The sequence below is a fragment of the Staurois parvus genome, unplaced genomic scaffold (assembly GCF_062004578.1).
Source record: "Staurois parvus isolate SC_StPar_1 unplaced genomic scaffold, SC_StPar_1.0 ptg000426l, whole genome shotgun sequence".
NCBI classification, from domain to species: Eukaryota; Metazoa; Chordata; class Amphibia; order Anura; family Ranidae; genus Staurois; species Staurois parvus.
In genome coordinates this window covers 2663538-2683693 of record NW_028318222.1, presented here as the reverse complement: position 1 = coordinate 2683693, position 20156 = coordinate 2663538, and the positions used below count along the sequence as shown (strand labels likewise).

Here is a 20156-nt window from a genome sequence, read left to right as displayed (position 1 = left end):
TATACAGGATTTATATAGAGCCAACAGTTTGTTCAGTGCTTTACAATATAAAGGGCGACAATACAGCAACAGTACAGTGCAATACAAGAGGGATAGGAGGGCCCTGATCCTTGGAGCTTACAATCTAAGAAAAACTAATCAGCAGATGGCTGGTGATCACAAGACTTGATAACAAACAGCTATCAGTGTCTTTCTTTCTCGGTCACTTACTGTCCATTAGAGAAAGAAATACAATGGTAAAAAATAAAAGTTAACAACATAAATAAAAAAAACTTTTCATCTCCAACCCCCCCCCAATTCTTCCTTTTTGCAGAGCTTGCTCGAGTTCCTTCTCCTCCCCTCTATTATAGTAAAAAAATTGAAGGCTGGAAGAAATACTAAATTGAGCAATGCAACCTTCATTGCTACCCATTATAAAGTACGGTACAGTTACAAACTCTGAGCTTTCATAGTACTTTTTTATATAGCTTAATATCTGTATGTTTGTCAATCTCTTTCCATGTCCTATACTTGCAGTTTTCTCTTCAGGAACCTGTAATGCTATGCAAGATATGAGTACTATATGATACTTTTCTTTAATTACGTTCAACTCTATAAATTGCAAAAAAAAGGTGAGTGTACCCCACGCTACCACACCTATCTTTAAATCACAAGAAAAACAACTCAATTCCCCTCGATTGCTGCCAGCATTGATATATATAGATATCTACCAAAACCTTAATGTACAGTATATCTATATGTGATCTACAAACCCAATGTATATAAAAACAAAAATACTATCTGGGCAACTGGGTTTCAACAGCCTCTGTTCACCAAAGGGTTGAAGTGCCCATGGATGGTGGTTGGATAGGCAGTGATAATCCCAGGGATGCTCAGCTTTGCCCTGTTCACTGCATCTAAATAATTGCAAAGACATACCATCCAAAAACAGTGCTACTCCACTGTTACTATGTAGGTTTGTATAAAAAGCAGCAAATAAAGAGATCTCCTTTAAAGAAGGATCTTAAAACAGCAATTAATGTATGAATGCTTTTCATTAACCCCTTCATGCCTAAGGGTAAAACTAATCTTAACGCCTAATCACAATCTTGAAACTTTGACATGTGTTAGAAAAACCATACATATCATCACAACTACTTTGTACATCCATACCTTGTTTTTTTTCAGGACAAATTGGGCTTTCATTTGGTGGCAAATGGTAATGGATATCTCCTGATTTTTTTATTGTCAAAGGAAAACAGGCCCAAAATAGTAAAAAAAAAAAATCTTTTTTTTTTAATTTAGCTGTGTGTTTCTTGTTGCTACCATAAGCTACCACCAAAGAACAACCCAAAATAAATTTTCCAGCTCTTGGCGATCGCAGCAATACCATATAGGTGTATGTTATTTGTTTGTACCCACAGAACAGCCCAGAAAAAATAGTGCACATTTTGGTTTTTGATTTGTTTTTTACCTAAAACACACTGACCCCAATTTAAAAAAAAAAAAAATCCTAACCTTTGACCCTGACCTTAACCCAAACACTAATCTTGGCACTGAATTAGATCAAACCTTGACCTAGCGATTTCTTTCTTTTATTTTTAAATATTTATCTTTTTTTTTTTTTTTAAACAGTTTTTTCCCCCTCTATACAAGAAGAGAGAGAGAGATACAATGTAATTCTCCTCCATTTATAGAGAAAGAAAAAAAAAACAAGGGGGGTGGGCTGTACAGTGACAATTAGAGGCTATCACAGCGATCATGTGACCCGGAATCGGGAGTCCCAGGTCCTGATCATTAGAACGGGGCTCTCAGTGACACCCCCGGTCTTTGTGATGGGAGCGCACTGTGCGGACCGCTCCCTGCACAAAGACAGGAAGGGAAATATGCGGCGCCACGGAAAAAAGCCCAGTTCTGTGAGGCCACATATTTGTTACATGTCGGTGTGAAGGGGTTAAAGGGATCAACACCAGTTTCACAACCTGCGATCCAGTGATTTACGTAAATCACCCAAATAAGCCAAGAACAGCATCTAATAGATAACATCAGCCAACCATGTGTTTCCTCTCAAGCTTATCCTTCACATGAACAAGCTTTGCATCACAGTTACAAAGGGATGCAAAATAAATATCTCCTTTTGCCTTTATATACAGAGGTCATTGGCTTCTACCATCATTTTGGCTGATCTCTAAAATGGTGGTACAGTAAGACAGCTGAGCCGACTGGTTAAAAAGTATACATAAAACTGTTCAACAGGTAAAAAGTTTTGGGCATAAAATTAGCTAATCTTACATAATTTTGGGGTGCTGAAAACAAAAATGACCCTAAAAAAATGTTGATTGGCTCTAGTTTCCATGATATATTCACCCATCTAATGACGTAAGCCATTCAAAATTATGATGCAATTTCAGCTGCATATTGCGCAATTGATACTGGTGACCAATAGAAAATTGCATGTATACTGAGATGATGCAATATTAGCCTTTAATTGCATCACTTCACTGCATAAAAGCTGCAGTATCTGTAGCTGATTGTAGTTCGACAGCGTCTTTACATTTCGTTTTATGCTTATATAGGCTACTCAGTAATGCCTCGAACTTGTGTGAATAAAGCAGATAATTTCTGCTATATCTGCGGTGAAATAACGTTTATCTCACAAAAAAGGAGGATAACAGGAATGATTAAGAAAGCCTACAACTTGTATTTTGGCTGCAAGATAGGAGACCAGGACAAGAGCTGGGCACCACATATATGCTGCAATTCTTGTGGGACGGCACTGGAGCAATGGTTGAATGGAAAAAAAGCATCTATGCCTTTCGCTGTGCCAATGATTTGGAGAGAGCCAACAGATCATGTTAGTAATTGTTACTTTTGTATGGTGCCTCCAATTGTAAAAGGGCTAAATAAGAAGAAAAAGTTATCTGTGCACTATCCAAATATTCCATCGGCAATACGTCCAGTTCCTCATGGAGAGGGGCTACCAATTCCTAAAGCACCAGAATCCTTCGTGGTTGAGTCAAGTGAGGAAGAACCTGAAGCGTGTAGTCACGTGCAGTTGTAAGAGATAGCCCTTTCCTCGAATACAAGAGAAAAGCCAAGAGAAGCAAAATTGACACAAACTGAAGACAAAACTAGTGAGAATCCTAAGTATTAAAATGATTCAACTTAGCTTATGGCTATAATTTTTCTTGGGAATCCTATGCAATATATTATGCCATTTAGGCTTTGTTATGTAGTCAATATCACTTGCTTTATATTTGTGGAAAGACATCTATCTATATAATTATTGTGCATTATGTAGTCATTACGCCTATAGTAGAAAACCTTCCGTTTACAGAAAAACTAGAGCCAATTGACAAATTTCATTGTTATATTTGAACTCAGAATGTGAAATTCATTAAGAAATGGATCCTTTTGTTTCCAAAACTGGCAAAAAATAAAAATTTGTTGAACAGTGAATTAAAGATAATCTTATAACAAAAAATGAAACACATATTTCCAAGTTTAAAATGCTGTTTACCTCGATTTCTTCAATGTGCTGCTCCAATTCAGTCACATCTAATTTAGGTGGATTTTTCCTAAAACTGTTGATTGCTCTCTCCAACATTTCCATGTGCAATCCTTCTGGATTCAATTCAGACTCAGTTTTATTATCTTCTCGTACACAAAGTACCTGTAGAAGGATAGAGAAACATGCAAATACAGGATACACCCATTTAGTTTATGTAAGCAATATTGACCAACAAATGATGATGCAGATGGAAAAAAAAATAAAGTCTGGAGCTTTTAGGTATCAAATTTGCATGTTAAAGGCAAAGCTCATCTTAAGCCGCCCATAGAGGAGGTGAAAAACAAAAATAGCCTAACAATTGTGCCACCAGTTGTTTTGGTATTCTAAAAAAAAAGATCCAGCACTTTCGATTGCGGCACAAAAATCACATGTCGCAGATAGCACACTAATAATGCAAAAAAACAAAAAAACAAAAAAAAAAACAACGATTGACACAAATTTTGTTAGTTTTTCAACTCGTTCATGGCCTGCTTGAGTGTGTTATTTCCTTTTATTGCTGATTTATCCACGCTGGAGTTTCTAGGTCTATACTGCTGTGGCTGTTAAGAGAAGATCCCAATCTCGATGTCAGGTTTTTAATTTATTTTATATTATGGAGAATGCAGCAGGAAGAGCAGGATCATGCAATTATGGGGAGAACATCAGACACTTGCACACAGACAGGAGGTGGGAATTATGGTAGGATGATCTTAGCTTTAGAGCATTCAAGAAAAAGCCAGGGGCTAACTAGGCTTCACCTATAAAACTGAATATAAAATACCCTTTTCAAGTACACTGACCTTTAAAACAGTTCCCTAACCAATCTAAAATGTTGACTTCTAATACTACCTTGAAAATCCCAAGTTGCTTTTTAGTAAGGAAATTCTGAATAATGAATCCATTCTAATTTAAAGCAAAGTGTTACTTCGCAGTAGGAAGCCTTCCAGCCCTTCTTGTTACTCCATAAACTGGTCAATGCAAACAATTCAAAAACAGCTCTATGAATGATGATCATTACACTTTCTTTTTTTTTTGTGAACACACGTGTGCTATAGTGCACAGAGAGACAGGAGCATTTGTTTAGGACATTTATGGCCACTTAGGTGCCCTTTATGATACCCCACCCAATCTACTAAAATACTTACCTTCGGCTCTGTTCCCGAGTTCCTCACTGTGCAATGCTACAAAGCCTTTGCAGAAAAAAGTCCCAGGCATGCCTAGCTACTACTGGATATGAATACCACTGAGGCGATTCATTCCTATAGGAATGATCCTTACTCATGGTGACTTCAAGGCATCCACAGAAGTGCTGCTCCAGCCTTTGGAATAAATGGGCTGGGCAGAGTGCATACGCAGTAGGAGCCCGATTTGGCCAGGACTTTTATCTTGCAAATGCTTTGTGGGGCCAGGCCACAGTGAAGAATGCAGGTTTGGGGCTGAAGTTAAGTATTGTGGTAGGCAGCTGTCCTTGGCAAAGGGGGAAGATTAATGAGTGGTAAAGGATGCACAATATCTCACAAATTATTAGTTCTTCCTGTTAAAAGAAGCTCTGAAGGAACAGTGATGTCTTTACTTGTTTTTTCTTCCTACTATCCTAAAGTGGGAGATTTGGGCCAGCAACAATGTGATGACAGCACAGTGGCTAAATGGTTAGCAATCCCACCTGGCAGTACTAAGGTCGTTGGTTTGAATCCCAACCATGGCACCACCTGCCTGGAGTTTGCATGTTCTCCCTGTGCCTGCCTGGGACATGCTGGTAGGTTAATTGGATCCTGTCTAAATTGGCCCTAGTATGTGTATGTATGAATGTGAGTTAGGGACCTTAGTTTGTACGCCCCTTGAGGGTTAGGGACTAATGTGAATGTACAATATATATGTAAAGCACTGTGTAAATTGACGGTGCTATATAAGTGCCTGTAATAAATAAAAGGTATTTTGCTGTACTTCCAGCAAGAAAAGATTAGTGTGAATGCAAACTAAATCACCATGGACTGATCGGACCAGGTGGACACATCAAAAACAATACTGTTCCTACCTTTATAGCATATCTGTCCCTCCAATACAGTTGAGACAGAGTTATGCCTCATGCACACTTGAGCTCAAAAATGCTGCTTTTACAGGAGTGTGAGCTTTTTTTTTTTCTCTTCCTCTAAACACCCTTCCATGTTAGCCTGTGTGTCCATGCACACTATAGGTGTTTACAGAAGTCGAAGCACTAGGCACATTTTTTGTTTGAGTGTTTTTTTCATTTTAATGGCCAGAATTAATATTCTGGCCAATCAAATATACACCCAAGTGCTTGACGCACCTAAATGAGCATTTTTGAAGCTGCTTTTTTCCTTCCAGGAGAAAAGAATTTATAAAAGCTCCAGTGTGCATGAAGCCTTGGAATTCAGCAAAAAGAGTCACAGTGAACTATGGGCAAAATCAAAATGACATACAGGATGCAGTCTGTTGATAGCGTTTACAGATTATTGATTGTTTTTCTGAGTCCTCCTATAACAGTTTTATTACCCACTGATTATGTCAGTAGATACATGATTTTTTTTCACTTGCTTTAACAGGAAAAGCTGTCAAATTCTGCTTTAATTTGCTTGTCGCTTACTTAAAGGCCATTTTAATTTATATTTCCATATAAGACGGTCCTGCCCAGTGGACAATGATACTATGACCTTTCACTGCAGAATGGTCAGTATTACCACACTGGTAAAGGAAGTAGATAAATAAGTGATCTACCGGAGGGATCAACAGATATTAAAACTATGCTATGGGGAGGGGGAGGGTGATTGGCACTCATATTTCATTTTTTGTATATTGCCCTTAGTCACGGTTAAAGCCATAGTGGTGGATACTAGTGACTTTACACGCTGCTCAAACACAGGCTGCTTCCACTCTGTAGGGTGACAAGACATTAATAGGCAGCATGTTACATGGAATGTTTCATGAGAACACTATGTTACCATAAAATTATACTTACTTAAATCTCACCTTCAGCAGCCCAAAGATTAAACAAATTACATTATAAAAACCTAAAACTTATATATTTGCATCCCATGTAACAATATAGAATATAATATTTTTTTCACAGTAAATTAAAAAAAAAAAAAAAATGGTGAGCCAGCCATGCATACCCGTAAAAGTTTAACAAATTGCAAGAGAACTGCATATAGAAGATGAGCCAGGCAGCTTCCTGGTGAACTCTAGTCATCCTATATTGAAGGTTTTCATTAAATTTTTATATTATCTTATATGACTAAATAACTTTACTTCTGACATATATTGATGTATTTTTTTGTCCAGTGATGGCATCCTCTGTACGAGTGTGAAAACTAGGCCCAGACTGACCATAGGGCACACAAGGCATTTGTCCAGTAGGCCTGGGCCTCCTAGATAGGAGGGGCGGCATATAAAGGAACCGATCCATACATTTTCCTCCTGCCACCACTGAATGCCCGCTTCTCCGCCCTGCAAGCATTCAATGGCTACAGGAGAAAAATGGACGGATCGTTCCCTCTTTATGCCGCCCCTCCTATCCATCTTCTTTCTGCTGCCCCCAGGCCCCTGTCCTCTCTTCTAGTCCTTCTGTGCTCTCTCCCAGCCTCACCTCCTTCCCTGCAGGGTTCCCCTCTCCTGTCGACTGCTGCAGGGATTTGTCAGGATGGAGAACAGGGAAATGGCCCATATCAGTTTGGCATCGTGTATTTACTGGCCCCTTACTTGTCTGAATGGACTGTCAGTGGTCAGTACTGATCACTGACTTTGCTGATTCATAACTGAAGCAAAAGTAAACTGAGTTTACAAATTAATGGGGAGATCTGTACAGCGCTATTCCTGTCCATTCATTCTGTGCTGCAAAGATGGAGATTGAGGGCTGTGTCCTCAATCTCTTTTCTCTGTCTCAAAGGTGAGATGTCAGAGGTCTGTCCTGATATCTCACCAAAGCCCTCAACGGGGCTCCTAAAAAAGATTGTAAAAAATAAAAAATTGTAAAGAAAAAAACAAACAAAAAAAAAACATAAAAATGGTCAAAAATAATAAAATGAAATAAACATAAAAAGCTACTGACATCAGTGGCGGAGCTACCAGGGTGGCAAAGATCACACTTGTGACTGGGCCCTGGCGTTTGGACACTGGGTTCCAAGGGAAGGGCCCCCAAGCTCAGTGCAGTGCAGTCTAAAATGCCCAGGCCTATTTTTTTGTCCCAACCCAGGCCTGGGGAAAACTAACACAAATTTATTTTAAAATTCCTTGCATTTAACTCATAAAAGTTTCACTATTTCATCCTGTTACCTTTTATTATTTGTCACTATTTAGAATAATTAGGTGTCTGCGACCACTTTGTTTGGTCCTTTTTGGGGTCACCTGGGGTAGGAAGGTAGCACAGGAGGATCATCTCTATACTCTTTGTAGTGGCTCATCTTTGTTTTATAAACACGTGTTTAAATTATCGCTCAGAAAGTTTCTTATATCCAGAAAGATCTGTATTGTTCTAATACAGTCATGGCCGAAATTGTTGGCACCCTTGATATTTCTCCAGGAAATCATGTATTTCTCACGAAACGTATTGCATTAACACATGTTTTGCTATACACATGTTTATTCCCTTTGTGTGTATTGGGACAAAACAAAAAAAGGGAGGAAAGAAAGCAAATTCGACATAATGTCACACAAACCTCCAAAAATGGGCTGGACAAAAGTATTGGCACCCTTTCACAACTGCGGATAAATAAGAATGTTACAAGCATGTGATGCTCCTGTAAACTCACCTGGGGCAAGTAACAGGTGTGGGCAATATAGAAATCACACCTGAAAGCAGATAAAAAGGAGAGACGTTCACTTAACCTTTGCATTGTGTGTCTGTCTGTGCCACACTAAGCATGGACAACAGAAAGAGGAGACGAGAACTGTCTGAGGACCTGAGAACCAAAATTGTGGCAAAATATCAACAATCTCAAGGTTACAAGTCCATCTCCAGAGAACTAGATTTGCCTTTGTCCACAGTGCGCAACATTATCAAGAAGTTTGCAACCCATGGCACTGTAGCTAATCTCCCTGGTCGTGGACGGATGAGGAAAATTGATGAAAGATTGCAACGCAGAATAGTCCGGATGGTGGATAAGCAGCCCCAAACATGTTCCAAAGACATTCAAGCTGTCCTGCAGGCTCAGGGAGCATCAGTGTCAGCGCGAACTATCCGTCGACATTTAAATGAAATGAAACGCTATGGCAGGAGACCCAGGAGGACCCCACTGCTGACACAGAGACATAAAAAAGCAAGACTACAGTTTGCCAAAATGTACTTGAGTAAGCCAAAAGCCTTCTGGGAAAACGTCTTGTGGACAGATGAGACCAAGATAGAGCTTTTCGGTAAAGCACATCATTCTACTGTTTACCGAAAACGGAATGAGGCCTACAAAGAACAAAACACAGTACCTACGGTAAAATATGGTGGAGGTTCAATGATGTTTTGGGGTTGTTTTGCTGCCTCTGGCACTGGGTGCCTTGACTGTGTGCAAGGCATCATGAAATCTGAGGATTACCAAAGGATTTTGGGTCGCACTGTAGGGCCCAGTGTCAGAAAGCTGGGTTTGCGTCCAAGATCCTGGGTCTTCCAGCAGGACAATGACCCCAAACATACGTCAAAAAGCACTCAGAAATGGATGGCAAAGAAGCGCTGGAGAGTTCTGAAGTGGCCAGCAATGAGCCCAGATCTAAATCCCATTGAACACCTGTGGAGAGATCTTAAAATTGCTGTTGGGAAAAGGTGTCCTTCCAATAAGAGAGACCTGGAGCTGTTTGCAAAGGAAGAGTGGTCCAAAATTCCGGGTGAGAGGTGTCAGAAGCTTATTGATGGTTATAGGAAGCGACTGATTTCAGTTATGTTTTCCAAAGGGTGTGCAACCAAATATTAAGTTAAGGGTGCCAATACTTTTGTCCAGCCCATTTTTGGGGTTTTGTGTGACATTATGTCATATTTGCTTTTCTGCCTCTGTTTTATATTTGTTCCAATACATACAAAGGGAATAAACATGTGTATAGCAAAACATGTGTTAATGCAATACCTTTTTTGTGTGAAATACTTGATTTTCAGGAAAAATATCAAGGGTGCCAACAATTTCGGCCATGACTGTATTTTCTTTGTACAGAAATCATAAAGGAACACTGCAGCAGGGAATCCATATTCCTGGTCCTGTGACAATAAGTGTAGTCACAGTTCAGTTAGCCCATATAGTATGAAATGATCTGAGGAAGAGGCAAGTCCCTGAAACATGTGATCATAATGACCGGCTTCTCTCCTTTGACATGGTTTGAGTGCTCCACTAAGCTTCCAGTTTGCCCCCACCAGCCCTTGTTCAGGTGGTCTCTAACCAAGTGTATGACATTACATCTGGGTCTGGGACATGTGACTTCCAGCGGTTACATCATCTTAGTGATCCCGGTGGCTGCCATCCACACACTCCTCCCACTGTTCTGAGGTTCCTGGGCTGATCAACCTACTCGAGTCCAGGATCATGTATCCTCCAACTTTTGGGAATATGCATTTCTCCTCTCCACTGGCTAGGTGATGTATCAGTCGGGGCACTCCTACATGTCATGCTTTTTAACCCAACATTAAAATGAATTTCGATTTTATCTGTTCCTGGGCTTGTGACTCTATTGACTTCCACAGGGTTGGGAGCGCTCGTTTATTTGTTGTTTTATTAGGGAGGAAATTATGTTCAACACTTTCGCTAATCCCACATACAGAACAGACAGAAGGTCGCCATGCGCTTCTAATTTTTAGGTCCTCCAGGAACAGAGCACAATTACAGGTCCTTTGCCAAACTAACATCCATACATTTAATCATTTTCCCTCTCCTAATCTTTCTTGAAACAATAGTTCAGATCAAGTTTTATAGAATTCAGCCACTTTCCCCAATTACAATATGTATTCTTTTAGTCATAAGGTGGAATCTTCTCTTTTCTGCAATGCAGAGTGGAAGGGTCCTTCTTCGCATGCCCACATCACTGCCTGGTGACACAGACATTTCCCACTGACTGTCCATCAGAAGGATCTTCACTGGTTCTGAAGACTACAAAGCACTACAAGATCATGTCCTGAAGGACAGCATCAAGACCAGATTGGCCTGGCTTGCAGTGATGGACCACTGGTCTTCACTACCAGAAGAGGTGCTGTCGAGAGTCACGTGACAGCTTTAAAATACAAAGCTTTGAATGGGCAGGAGCAACATGGGTGGGAGGAATGAAGGTATAATTCAATTTTGGCCCGTGAAGGGATATAAAAACTAATGAACTTAAAAAAAGCATTTCAGAATGCTACTAGGAACATGTGTGGCCTGTAATATACAGTATATATACCAAAGGGCACACATGGAAATGGCAGAAAATAGAAGTCATATCTATAAAACAACTTTTGAATATGTCTTTCTAAATCAAATCCTATAACACATGAATAGAGCTCAGATTCAGCCTATAGCCAGCCATAGACAGATCGAAATTTGGCTGGTTCAGCAGGAATTATCGACAGACTGCAGTACAACCAACCTGTCTTTTTTTAATTTGATCACTGCTGGTGGCTATAGTGGTCATTCTACTCTGCTGGCTGGGAAACCGTATACTGTAAAAATACAATAGCACTGTGGGAGGGATCCCCCCCCATAAACACAGACTATTGTATAATGTATGGCCTGTCTTAACATGTGAGGGCCACTTAAACGTTATCTGAATTCCAGGTGGATTTTCTGACCAAATACGAATGAATGATCCATGTTGTATATAATTAAAAACATTTTCTAACTAACATTTCTTAACAGATTATAAACATGAGAGTCAGTTTGGTTATCAAAGGTAACACTGTTATTTTTTCTGGCACCATCAAGAGGCCCAATGTCCTTTATTTTGGGCTTTTGATGTGCAGTTGCTAATGATCAGCTACCTTCTGACTATGCCAAGAACAAATTTGTTCAGAAAGGAAAAATTAAGTACCTGGCTGGCAAACTTTTCCAGAGTTTTCCCTGTTCGGGCACAATCTCCACCAGTATGTGAAATATTTGAGAGTATCTCTTGCATCCGTTCCTGGAATTGGGTATAGTGAGGGAGAGGCTCCTCTGGAGCAGATACTGCTTCTTTAACAAAGATAGCAGATGGCAAAGTGGTGGCATCTCTGCTGGTGGGTGGTTTAAGCTGTTCACTGACCAGCTGGGTATCCTGTGTCTGAAAAGCAAAAATATGAAAGAATTCACTTTAAATCAAGCCATTCCATATGAAAAAACATAGCTGATATTCTGGAATCTTAAAGATAAGTAAAAGCACTTTTTAAAATATATGTCTGGGTCAGCATTTCTCAACCAACAAGCCATTTGAGATCCCCCGGGGTGCCATAAGCATTAGATTCAGTTTGTCTTGGATCAGAGATCGATGAGAGGACTTTGTGATGGACAAACTCTGACGTAATTGAGGAAGTCTGACTCTGTGATGGAAGACTATCTAGGGATGGGTGGGGGGGGGCTCTAATTTATAGGTGGGACATAGATGTGATGGGGGACTCTGATATGTAGCAGATTTCATCTGATTTAGGTTATAGGCATATTTACTTTCACATTTTAGACTGGGGTGCATTGAGATTTTCCATACATTTAAAGGGTGCCGCCACTGGAAAAAAGTTGAGAAATGCTGGTCTGGGTAACAAAAACATATTTAGCCCATTTTTGCAATACATGCACATTTCCTATATTTTAGAACTATAAAAGTGCTGCAAGTACAGAAAATTATCTGTTGATCCTGTCAAACATCCAGTATGCATGTACTGCAAGAGTACAGAATACCTTTTTTGTGTGTAAGTGGGAAGAAATCTCCCTAATGGGAAACCTGTTCGCAATCAAAACCTGACAGTGGTTCTAACCCTTCCCCTCTATAACATGATCTAAATTGTTCTGAATGTCATCATTGTCACCATAACTATCCTGTATGAAAAAAACGGATATAAACATATTCAAACTTTTTTTTTTTTTTTAAAAAAACACTTATTTTACCCCATTATGAGACCTAACATATTTCTAAAATATACAAATATTCTGTAAACTAGAACATTTGGGTAGACTAGAATTAAAAACCGCCTTGAGATGACAATGAATATAAACTGTTTTTGAGAGAAAATCAAAGTGTGTACATTGTAATTAAATCCCAGGAGAATCACAAACATGTTTGCAAAAAGTATTTTGCATCATTGCTAAGCTTCTCTCCTCATATATAATGCATTAAAACATCACTGCTTCGATTTTGTAAATTTGCAGCAGACTCACATTTACTCCCACGACATCTCCAACATGATCTCCTAACTCCTTCTCCTCCATTTTAACAGTGCAGGGAATCTTAGCAGCAACTTTTGAAAGACACTCCATGTAAGATTTGATTTCATTATACAGCGGCTAAACACAGAGAAAGAATGTGCCAATTACAATCATTATTCAATAAATGTAATAATACTCCATATGGTGTCGTCTGGGTCTCACTGGGTATATCACAATGCTAATGCTGCTATGAAGCAAAATGTGTTTTGATTCTTATCTGCTCATTTGTGGATTAATTACAGCTGTACTTCATCCTGCTGAAGTCTGTAGTTATTACCTATTCAGTATACAGTACATGTCACTTGTACTGTTTATGCATTTGACTGGTCTGAAACCATTTTACTAAATAGAATTATGTCCCAAAAGCTATATAAACAAAAGTCTAAAACTTGAGTGGGTAGGAAGAGCATGCATATGGGACACTGGAGTGGCAGCTGGAAGTGATTAATCAAGAAGATGGGAAAATCAGGTCCTAGTAATAAAGTGAAACTAAAGAGAACAGCACAGATGAGAAAGTAAGATTACTTGTGTGTATGACCTGGGCCAGTCAGCAACCCAGCATTTGATTTACCCAGCCCTTGAGCCCCTACACCATATCCTATTAACACAACACCATTTCAAACGAATGGACCACATGATGTCCCATTCCACTGGTGTGCTTCATTGACTGGCAGCTCTGAGCCCAAGGAACTGAGTAGCTGATGGCTCTCAGTCTGGGGAAATCACTGGCTAGTGGCTCTTAGCCCAGCTCCTTCATTTCTCTGTGAACGAATGATTTAGGAGGGGCCAGGTGAGTGTATTAGAGTGATTAGGAGTATAAGGGGTCCTGTGATTTCCAATGGCCATACCAACAATTTTGAACTCCGTTTACGACAGAGGTGTACATATGGGGGAGGACATACTGCTACTCTGTGTTACTTCTTACCGTCTCACTCTGCATTGCATACTACTAACCCCTGTACTCTGCACTATATATTACTGACCTCTCCACTCTGCATTGCATACTACTAACCCCTGTACTCTGCATTATATATTACTGACCTCTCCACTCTGCATTGCATACTGCTAACCCCTGTACTCTGCATTATATATTACTGACCTCTCCACTCTGCATTGCATACTACTAACCCCTGTACTCTGCACTATATATTACTGACCTCTCCACTCTGCATTGCATACTACTAACCCCTGTACTCTGCATTATATATTACTGACCTCTCCACTCTGCATTGCATACTACTAACCCCTGTACTCTGCACTATATACAGTCAGGTCCATAAATATTGGGACATCGACACAATTCTAAAATTTTTGGCTCTATACACCACCACAATGGATTTGAAATGAAATGAACAAGATGTGCTTTACCGGAAGACTGTCAGCTTTAATTTGAGGGTATTTACATCCAAATCAGGTGAACGGTGTAGGAATTACAACAGTTTGCATATGTGCCTCCCACTTGTTAAGGGACCAAAAGTAATGGGACAATTGGCTTCTCAGCTGTTCCATGGCCAGGTGTGTGTTATTCCCTCATTATCCCAATTACAATGAGCAGATAAAAGGTCCAGAGTTCATTTCAAGTGTGCTATTTGCATTTGGAATCTGTTGCTGTCAACTCTCAAGATGAGATCCAAAGAGCTGTCACTATCAGTGAAGCAAGCCATCATTAGGCTGAAAAAACAAAACAAACCCATCAGAGAAATAGCAAAAACATTAGGTGTGGCCAAAACAACTGTTTGGAACATTCTTAAAAAGAAGGAACGCACCGGTGAGCTCAGCAACACCAAAAGACCCGGAAGACCACGGAAAACAACTGTGGTGGATGACTGAAGAATTCTTTCCCTGGTGAAGAAAACACCCTTCACAACAGTTGGCCAGATCAAGAACACTCTCCAGGAGGTAGGTGTATGTGTGTCAAAGTCAACAATCAAGAGAAGACTTCACCAGAGTGAATACAGAGGGTTCACCACAAGATGTAAACCATTGCTGAGCCTCAAAAACAGGAAGGCCTGATTAGAGTTTGCCAAACTACATCTAAAAAAGCCTTCACAGTTCTGGAACAACATCCTATGGACAGATGAGACCAAGATCAACTTGTACCAGAGTGATGGGAAGAGAAGAGTATGGAGAAGGAAAGGAACTGCTCATGATCCTAAGCATACCACCTCATCAGTGAAGCATGGTGGTGGTAGTGTCATGGCGTGGGCATGTATGGCTGCCAATGGAACTGGTTCTCTTGTATTTATTGATGATGTGACTGCTGACAAAAGCAGCAGGATGAATTCTGAAGTGTTTCAGGAATATTATCTGCTCATATTCAGCCAAATGCTTCAGAACTCATTGGACGCCGCTTCACAGTGCAGATGGACAATGACCCAAAGCATACTGCAAAAGCAACCAAAGAGTTTTTTAAGGGAAAGAAGTGGAATGTTATGCAATGGCCAAGTCAGTCACCTGACCTGAATCCGATTGAGCATGCATTTCACTTGCTGAAGACAAAACTGAAGGGAAAATGCCCCAAGAACAAGCAGGAACTGAAGACAGTTGCAGTAGAGGCCTGGCAGAGCATCACCAGCGATGAAACCCAGCGCCTGGTGATGTCTATGCGTTCCAGACTTCAGGCTGTAATTGACTGCAAAGAATTTTCAACCAAGTATTAAAAAGTGAAAGTTTGATTTATGATTATTATTCTGTCCCATTACTTTTGGTCCCTTAACAAGTGGGAGGCACATATGCAAACTTTTGTAATTCCTACACCGTTCACCTGATTTAGATGTAAATACCCTCAAATTAAAGCTGACAGTCTGCAGTTAAAACACATCTTGTTTGTTTCATTTCAAATCCATTGTGGTGGTGTATAGAGCCACAAATTTTAGAATTGTGTTGATGTCCCAATATTTATGGACCTGACTGTATTACTGACCTCTCCACTCTGCATTGCATACTACTAACCCCTGTACTCTGCATTATATATTACTGACCTCTCCACTATATATTACTGACCTCTCCACTCTGCATTGCATACTACTAACCCCTGTACTCTGCACTATATATTACTGACCTCTCCACTCTGCACTGCCACTGACCTTTGCATTTGTGTTACTCATGTTACTAAATAGTCCAGTATTAATACAAGGACAGGGGCAAATGTGCAGTACATGCTGTGAGCAGTATACTGTGAGTAGACTATTTACCAATACCCTTTTAAACCACACCCAACATTTAGGTATATATATATATATATATATATATATATATAGGTATATATATATATATATATATATATATATATATATATATATATATATATATATATATATATATATATATATGTATACCCACTTCTCACTGGGCTTCACGTGCCTCATTATCCCTCTTCTAGGCTGCCCTTCTATATCTAATTCAAAAGTGGGGAGGTATGTTATTTCAATGACCGACACTCATGTCGGGGGTTGTTTTAGTCACTGACACCAATGTTGGAGGGATATCTCAGTCACTGACACCGAATGTTAAGGGTTATTATTTCAGTCTCAGACAGAGATGCTGGGGGTTAATATTGCAGAATCTAGCTTATAGCACCAATATTTACTTGCTAAAAAAATTTTTGTTTAGAATGTGAAGTAGATATTTCATGTTGCACGCCTGGAGCTCTCAATTTCTTACAAACATTTTCTGGCGCAATACGCTCAAAAGGTTGCCTACCCATGCTCTGAACTCGCAGTTATTGTTCGTTATTTTGAAAAGCCGATATAAATAAAATTTAGTGGCCAAAAAAAAAAAATCACCTAGGCGTTTACCAGTCATTTTTTGCATATTAATGATTTATGGCCTATGTAACTGGGGGCAGGGTAGGATTGTGTCCTTACCGTACTTATATTGTGCTAAAACATGTCCTTTCTTTCTGACCGTAGCAATTTAAGAGGTGTAAAAGAAGTACAATTTTTATTTTACAAAGTTTCGTATCATTCTGGCTATTACAGATTCTTAATAGGAAAAAAAAAACAAAATGGGGCAGCCATCAATAAAATGAAGTAGAGAGTGGTACTCAATAACTGGTCTCACAAACCAAGCTATGGCCTTGCCTTTGTGCAGACTTCAAATACTGCAGCTTGACAGTGGCTTACAAGGAAAAAACTAGGATTGCAATTATACAGTTTAACTTTGCCTAAAGAACACTATAACTATCCTGTAAAATTACTGATAATCCGCACATACAGTAATGATTAACCGAATAGGTAATCGGTAAGCAGTATAAAGACGATAATGCAAACCAATATGTAGAGCCTTGATGAAATGAAAAATCGTTTGACATTTATATGAGGGAAAAAAAGGTACTAACTGCTTAGGGAAATTAGACATTTTATCACCCCAATCTTATATGAAAACTAAAAGATGCCAAAAAGATGTAAAGGTCAACCTCAAACATATAACTGCTACTAATTTTACACTACTGGAACACACAGACAGAAGATTAGAGGATGCACACACTGAACTCTTACCTGGACCTCATTTATAATAACAACTCTTTCCCCGTCATCTGAAAGCATTTCAGCCTGGCGCAGTCTCTCCTCCACTGTAGTTAGCAGAGCAAAGATTCGAAGGGACTCATTGTCGCTGGCCGGCAAGTCGCTTAGCGAGGTCTCTAGTTGCCTGGTGAGAAATAAGTGGCAAATTACAAAATGATCTCATGGACAGTTTAAAATAAATTATAGCTACAAGAAAGAGTAATTTGGATAGGTTATCAGGTTATTATTAAAGAAGCAAATGAATCCAAAATGTTAGCTTTTACCGGAGACCCCAGACATACACTAACCAACCATAACACTGACAACTGACAGGTAAAGTGAATAACATTGATTATCCCATTAGAATGGCATGTGAAAGTCATAGGATATATTAGGCAGCAAGTCAATATGTTGTCCCTGAAGCTGATGTGTTAAAAGCAGAAAGAATGACCATCCCAGTTCGTTGTGCATGGGGCTGTGTAGCCACAGACTGTTCAGGGTGCCCATGCTGACCCATATCTACAGCCAAAAGTTCGTACAATGGTAATGTGAACATTAGGACAGGACAACGGAGTAGTGGAAGAAGGTGGCCTGGTCTGATGAGTCATTTTTTCTTTTCCATCCTGTGAATGGCCAGGTGTATGTGTGTCACTTACCTGGAGTTGAGAAGGCACCAGGATGCATTATGGGAAGAAGACAAGCTGAGGGAGGCAGTGTAATGCTTTGGATAATGTTCTATTGGGAATCCTTGGGTTCTGCCATTCATGTGGATGTTACTTTGACATGTAGCACCTACAGTACCTAACATTGTTGTTGACCAAGTACACCACTATTAAGATATTACCAACTGAAGTATTTTTTTGAGAGCCTTCCAAAGCCCATAAGAACTAGAAAAGACTGGAATCCATTTGAGAGAATATTTGAGTCACGGGGAAATGGTAGACACGGAATGGCAAAAATACATAAGATATTAATGGATCTTGACACAGACACAAAATTAATTCACATAGAGAAATGGGAAAAAGATATGGGAAGAAAGATAGAGGAGGAGGAACAGAGGAAAATGCTTACACTAATACACGATAATATTAGCATGCGGGAAGTAGAAATAAATTATAAGTGTTTGAATAGGTGGCACATTACCCCTAATGTGGAACACAAGATGAATATGGAAATTTCACAGACGTGTTGGAGAGGTTGTGAAGAGGTGGGCACGTGGTACCATATGTGGTGGGAGTGTCCAGAAATACAGGTGTTCTGGCAGAGGATAGTTTGATAGGGAAAATCACTAAAATCAAAATAGGATTAGATCCAGAATTATGTCTCCTCCATATCTCAGAACTCTCAGTGAAAGCATATGAGAGTTCGGGGATATGGCATTATTTGACCGCAGCAAAGAGTCTGATTCCCAGGTTTTGGAAGAAAAGGGAGGTGCCAACTGAGGAGGATTGGAGGGATCGAGTAAACCAGATCTCAGAGACAGAAAAATTGTTTTATATGCATGAGGACAAATTAGAGCTGTATAATAAAAAATGGAAAGGCTGGGAAGAATACAGAGAAAAGGCAAAATATATGATGAGATAATACCTTGGGAAGAGATTTAGAAATGGGTTTAGGAACATCAGAATAATATGGACTTTATTCGGGAAGAGAAAAGGTAGAGTATGGGGGGGAGGGGGGAGGAGGGAGGGGAATAGTAAAAAAAAAAAAAATGGAAGTTATATATACAGTCATGGCCGAAATTGTTGGCACCCTTGATATTTTTCCTGAAAATCAAGTATTTCACACAAAAAAGGTATTGCATTAACACATGTTTTGCTATACACATGTTTATTCCCTTTGTATGTATTGGAACAAATATAAAACAGAGGCAGAAAAGCAAATATGACATAATGTCACACAAAACCCCAAAAATGGGCTGGACAAAAGTATTGGCACCCTTAACTTAATATTTGGTTGCACACCCTTTGGAAAACATAACTGAAATCAGTCGCTTCCTATAACCATCAATAAGCTTCTGACACCTCTCACCCGGAATTTTGGACCACTCTTCCTTTGCAAACAGCTCCAGGTCTCTCTTATTGGAAGGACACCTTTTCCCAACAGCAATTTTAAGATCTCTCCACAGGTGTTCAATGGGATTTAGATCTGGGCTCATTGCTGGCCACTTCAGAACTCTCCAGCGCTTCTTTGCCATCCATTTCTGAGTGCTTTTTGACGTATGTTTGGGGTCATTGTCCTGCTGGAAGACCCAGGATCTTGGACGCAAACCCAGCTTTCTGACACTGGGCCCTACAGTGCGACCCAAAATCCTTTGGTAATCCTCAGATTTCATGATGCCTTGCACACAGTCAAGGCACCCAGTGCCAGAGGCAGCAAAACAACCCCAAAACATCATTGAACCTCCACCATATTTTACCGTAGGTACTGTGTTTTGTTCTTTGTAGGCCTCATTCCGTTTTCGGTAAACAGTAGAATGATGTGCTTTACCGAAAAGCTCTATCTTGGTCTCATCTGTCCACAAGACGTTTTCCCAGAAGGCTTTTGGCTTACTCAAGTACATTTTGGCAAACTGTAGTCTTGCTTTTTTATGTCTCTGTGTCAGCAGTGGGGTCCTCCTGGGTCTCCTGCCATAGCGTTTCATTTCATTTAAATGTCGACGGATAGTTCGCGCTGACACTGATGCTCCCTGAGCCTGCAGGACAGCTTGAATGTCTTTGGAACATGTTTGGGGCTGCTTATCCACCATCCGGACTATTCTGCGTTGCAATC

General features: G+C 39.8%; 1 protein-coding gene across 1 annotated transcript in view; it reads right to left on the bottom strand.

The window, feature by feature from the left end:
* Nucleotides 1-20156, bottom strand: part of SYNE2 (spectrin repeat containing nuclear envelope protein 2) — a 503718-nt gene that overhangs the window by 257495 nt on the left and 226067 nt on the right. Inside the window, 4 exon segments of the mRNA XM_089687495.1 lie at nucleotides 3500-3652; nucleotides 11516-11743; nucleotides 12832-12957; nucleotides 17379-17529. Coding sequence (XP_089543621.1) covers nucleotides 3500-3652; nucleotides 11516-11743; nucleotides 12832-12957; nucleotides 17379-17529 — 658 coding nt within the window.